Here is a 4,578-nt window from a genome sequence, read left to right on the forward strand (position 1 = left end):
TGAGCTTGGATGTGCAAAACAGCCCTTTTGTTTCATGAAAGAAAGAAGAAATTATGGTGTGTGTGTTGGGGGAGCTTGGTAAAAAATAAAGCTGTGTAAGGCACCCTGGATTTGGAGAAGGCTGAGGTTCTTAATGACTTCTTTGCCTCAGTCTTCACTGGCAAATGCTCTGACCCCACCACCCAAGTCTTGGAAGGCAGATGCAGGGACTGTGAGAATGAAGACCTCAGGCCCACTGCCATCTTAAGAATCTGAATGTGCACAAGTCAAAGGGACCTGATGAAATCCATCCGCGGGTCCTGAAGGAGCTGGCAAATGAAGTTGCTGAGCCACTCCATCATATCTGAAAATCATGGCAGTCAGGTGAAGTTCCTGATGACTGGAAAAAGGGAAATACATCCCCGATCTTCAAGAAGGGGAAAATCGAAGATCCTGGGAACTACAGACCAGTCAGATCTTTCACATCATTGTGAACTTTCACTTTATACACTTTAATTAAAGTTTAAATAGTTTTGAAGAATTCACACTACAAATATGTTCTAGTGATGCAACTGATTTCCCTTTTAGGTAAAAGGCATTTTAAAAATCCTTAAACTGAGCGCTACACATTTTCCTGCTTTGTCAGTTTCTTCCCTCTTTCAAAACTCAGAAGTTTCCCACACTAGTTATTTTTGTACCTTCACCAACCCACATGTTGCTGTGAACCCCTTTTGCCCTGTAAGAACGACAGAAACCAAACAAGAATGTGTATAGCATCAGTTGCTCCTGAATGGCTACATTTTAAGTCCACAAGGTTTCACACATAAATCCATTTTTTGGGTGTGCAGATAAAGTGTGGTTGATTATCATGGTTTAAGCTGAACCCAGGACATTGATGTACTTGGTTCTTACCCTCATGCTGTTTCTGAACACTATGGTCTCCAGATCTCTGTTTGCGAACACCGTTTAGCACATTATTTTTAGTATTAGCTCAAGCTATCACTGGAAAGTCTCATCAACATTTAAGATCCACTTTACTTAGAAAATGGCTTTTGAATAAACAGAGTTCAGGTCACATGAAATAAAACCCAATTAAAACCCACAACAAAAGCACCCACCCCTTACTTGCTCTGGTTCCAACCTACCCTACTTGGATCCCTCAGCTCAGGGGACAGCAAAGTGACCCCAGCTGTGGACAGCTACACAAGAGCTCTGCTCCTCCTCCCCTCATCAGGTGAGGGGCACTTCCTGAGGAATTCATCCATTCCTAGGATCAGGTAACTAGTTTAAACATGATGGCTAGCTTCTGGACAGGTAACCCAGCATACGATAACTCAAGGGTAAGTGCCATGTATCCCTCCCAAACCACTTGTAAATCATGCCACTGCGATTCACAGGAGACGGAATCCTTTGCATTGTTTTATTTGAAGAGCTGAATACACAAATACCCGTGTGGTTTTTACCATGCAGTTTCCAACTGATTCTTTCTGTCAAATGAAGTCCAAAATCTTTCTTGGGTTCAACTTATTAGCACTACAGGTGGCTACATCTTCAGTTTTATCTGTCTCATGAATCAGAGATTTCTGTTTCTAAGCCTGCCATCTGTCTGCAGTTTTGGAAGACTCTTTAACATTTCAGATCTGTGACTATGTGATAAAGCTTCCTGCTTCCCAGGTATCCTGAATGAATTGCAGCTGCTGCACCCAACCAACTCTGACCTACTCACACAACTCTAAAATAGATCCAATACTCTTTGCCACCCACTCGCCTTCTCCAAGAGGAAGGAGAAAAAATACCTGCAACAATATGAATGTAACAGAAAAAACACGAACAGGCTCTTAAAATATTCACACTTTAGATTCACTCACTTCTGGGAGGAGACTTGCTCTCTGCTTAGTCACAGCAGCACGTAACTACCATTTACATTGCTGAGTGACCTTTCCATTTTGAAAGAAGAAACTTCAACAGAACTTGTCTTGGCCTTTTCAAGAAGGGAGTGCACTAGAACTTTGTATTTCTAAATGTATGTGTGCTTAACGGATTTTACAAAATAAATATTGAATTACCTGGCAAAAGTAGAAACCAATGTGTAAATAGTGTGTATTTAGTAGTTAAACTAGATGTCAGGCTGCATTAGGTGCTCTTCAACAAGAACTTCCAGGTATCCTTGGACAAGCAAACCACAAGTCTGTGCTTACCCTGAGTTTGTGCTTCATCCAGGAACAGTTTTAGGCGCCTGCTTCTGAGCCCAAAGACTTTTGCCGTTTCATGTAAAAGACCTTGGTATGTCAAGCCATTCTTCCCAACAGGGTTTTCCATTAGAAGAGTTCCCACTGTTCCTTTCTGACATTCTGAACAGGAGAAACAGCTGAATCACTATTGGTGAGGAACAGCATTATTTCATTTATGTTGGAAAATTGAAATTTAGGATTTTATCTTCCATTTCATCTCTCTTTATAGTGCTGAGCAATACCAATACCAACTTACTTACAAATATTCGTAAATGAGGTAATGAATTACAGAAGTATAGAATTATCAGAAGCATAAGTGATTATTAACACCTTGACAAAGAAAACTTTACAGAATTCTTTACATGAGTCAACAGGATAACCTAGAGACTGGGAAACACCAAACAGCTCAACAGGACACACAAACCACTAAGAACTGCAGAAGCTCACAAAGCACCTTCTGATGATCAAATCCCAGTAAAAAACATATTCTTGGCCCAAGTAGGTTCCCAGTAGAGTCAGTAACTGATACTACATGGAAAGTCCAGACAGGACTTGTACAGGACAGAGATTAAGAGCAAGTTACTAACACCACAGCTGTTCCAGTGTGAGGTTTCAGAGTAGAAGTTAAAACATTAACTGCTCTGAAACAGAATTACATACACATATCTATACCCCAGATCAGGTTAATAATACAACTCATTTACTTTTTAAATAGCACTAAGAAATGTTTCACTGGTGGTTTACAGTGCCTTGATAAAGAGTTGGTGCCTCATTCTTTTTTGGTCAGTTTAGACTCAGCCTTTTAAAATAAGCAGCACAGGTGAGCTCATGGTCAGAAACAGGAAAACACTGAAAGGCTCCTGTTTAAATGCTGCACTTACCTCAAACTGGCTCTGCTTTTCCTTTATGAAAAAAGGAAGAAAAGCTACATATAAAGATTGTGTTTATTAGAAAGCAAATTAGGAAAAAAACAAAGTCACCATCTACAAAGGAAAATGTTTACTTATCTCCATCACTGAGTGATGGTGTCACGAGACCCTCAGCCTGCAAATGAGGAGCAGTGTCCTACCCACCTTGTGGCTTTGCATTCATTAGCTGCAAATTGATGTACTGGCAGAGGAGAGCCTCGGCAGAGCTGGGCAGGGCAGGTGCTGCCCCTGCTGTCACATGCAGAGTCTTTCCACTGAGACTCAGCAAGTCAGTTTTGTTTAGCAGTTCTGAAAAAGAAAACGAGACCAGTCAGGCCGTTACAGCAAAGCCGAGGTCCAGGTCTCACTCAATTAGCAGGCAATGAGTCCTTCTAACTACTGATTCCACTGTGGAAGTGTTACCCTCCTTGCAATTCCCTCCTGTGGAAAGAGCATTTCTCCATTTTAAAAAGTGGAACTGTGCAGAAAGATTTTGTTTTCTTAACAACACAGAGTACTTCATCTGCTGTGGAAAGTAGCTCTCATGCACATAAATATACAATATGATCACTAAGGCAAGAAAAATAGTTTAAAAACTTAAAACAAGCAAGAAATTATTCATTAAGTCAACCACTTCTATCTCATTAAATTAAGACCGATAAGCTCTGCCAGCACCCTGACTTCCCTAGCTGAAGCAGCTCAGGGTATGTGTTACTATGCAACATCAGGGTATTTCCCTCATCCAACTCGAGATAACAATACATGTGAAATCAGTGGCAGGTCAGCTCATGAATAATACCCTCTGCGCTAATGTTTGTGTTTAATGTCAACAAGAGCTGATGATTCTGCAGATGAACCCAGCCACATGCATTTGGAAGGTGGAAGAGCAGACCCAAAACAGGACCTGTATCTCAAAGGATTTTAGAAGTAGCTCCAGCACCATGAGAGCACTCAGCTGAGAAGCTAATGAGGTTTCTGTAACACAGATTAAATATGTAGGGCAGCATTCTGCACTGCATACGTGAGCCTGTCTGTCGCAGAGGTAATGAGAGCCACAACATTTAAGATATAGAGAAATACCACCACTCTGCTACAAAAAACAAATCCAGGAAGAATTAGTAAATTTAACTTCTTGTAAGGACTGTGCATTGCCTGTACATGTAGAACAGGCACATCTGTCACCTCTTTCCAACAGATTTTCATCCCATGTCAGCCCTATTTGCATGTCACAGAGCCCAGGCTTTACAAAGCTTATTTTCCATCAGTTCATCTGAATCAATTTCAAAGGGGCAGAAGTGGCATTCCTTGTTCCAGGGATGCTTCTGAACTTATAAACGAAATAAAAAAACGAAAAAAAACCCACAACACAAAAAAACCCCAACAAACAACCAAAAGCCAAACAACAATGAAAAAACCCCAACAAAACACACAAACAAAAAACAACACCCCTCCCCCCCCCC

At 41.0% G+C, this 4,578-nt stretch overlaps 1 protein-coding gene across 1 annotated transcript in view; it reads right to left on the minus strand.

Annotated features, from left to right (window-relative positions):
• Positions 1-2,160: 2,160 nt before the first annotated feature.
• IARS (isoleucyl-tRNA synthetase) overlaps positions 2,161-4,578 on the minus strand; it is a gene marked incomplete at both ends in the record, with an annotated part of 39,317 nt that continues 36,899 nt past the window's right edge. The window contains 2 exons of the mRNA XM_010018224.1: positions 2,161-2,330; positions 3,284-3,427. Coding sequence (XP_010016526.1) covers positions 2,161-2,330; positions 3,284-3,427 — 314 coding nt within the window. The remainder of the gene's footprint in view (positions 2,331-3,283; positions 3,428-4,578) is intronic.

This window comes from Nestor notabilis, unplaced genomic scaffold, assembly GCF_000696875.1.
Source record: "Nestor notabilis isolate BGI_N333 unplaced genomic scaffold, ASM69687v1 scaffold16227, whole genome shotgun sequence".
Classification (NCBI taxonomy): Eukaryota; Metazoa; Chordata; class Aves; order Psittaciformes; family Psittacidae; genus Nestor; species Nestor notabilis.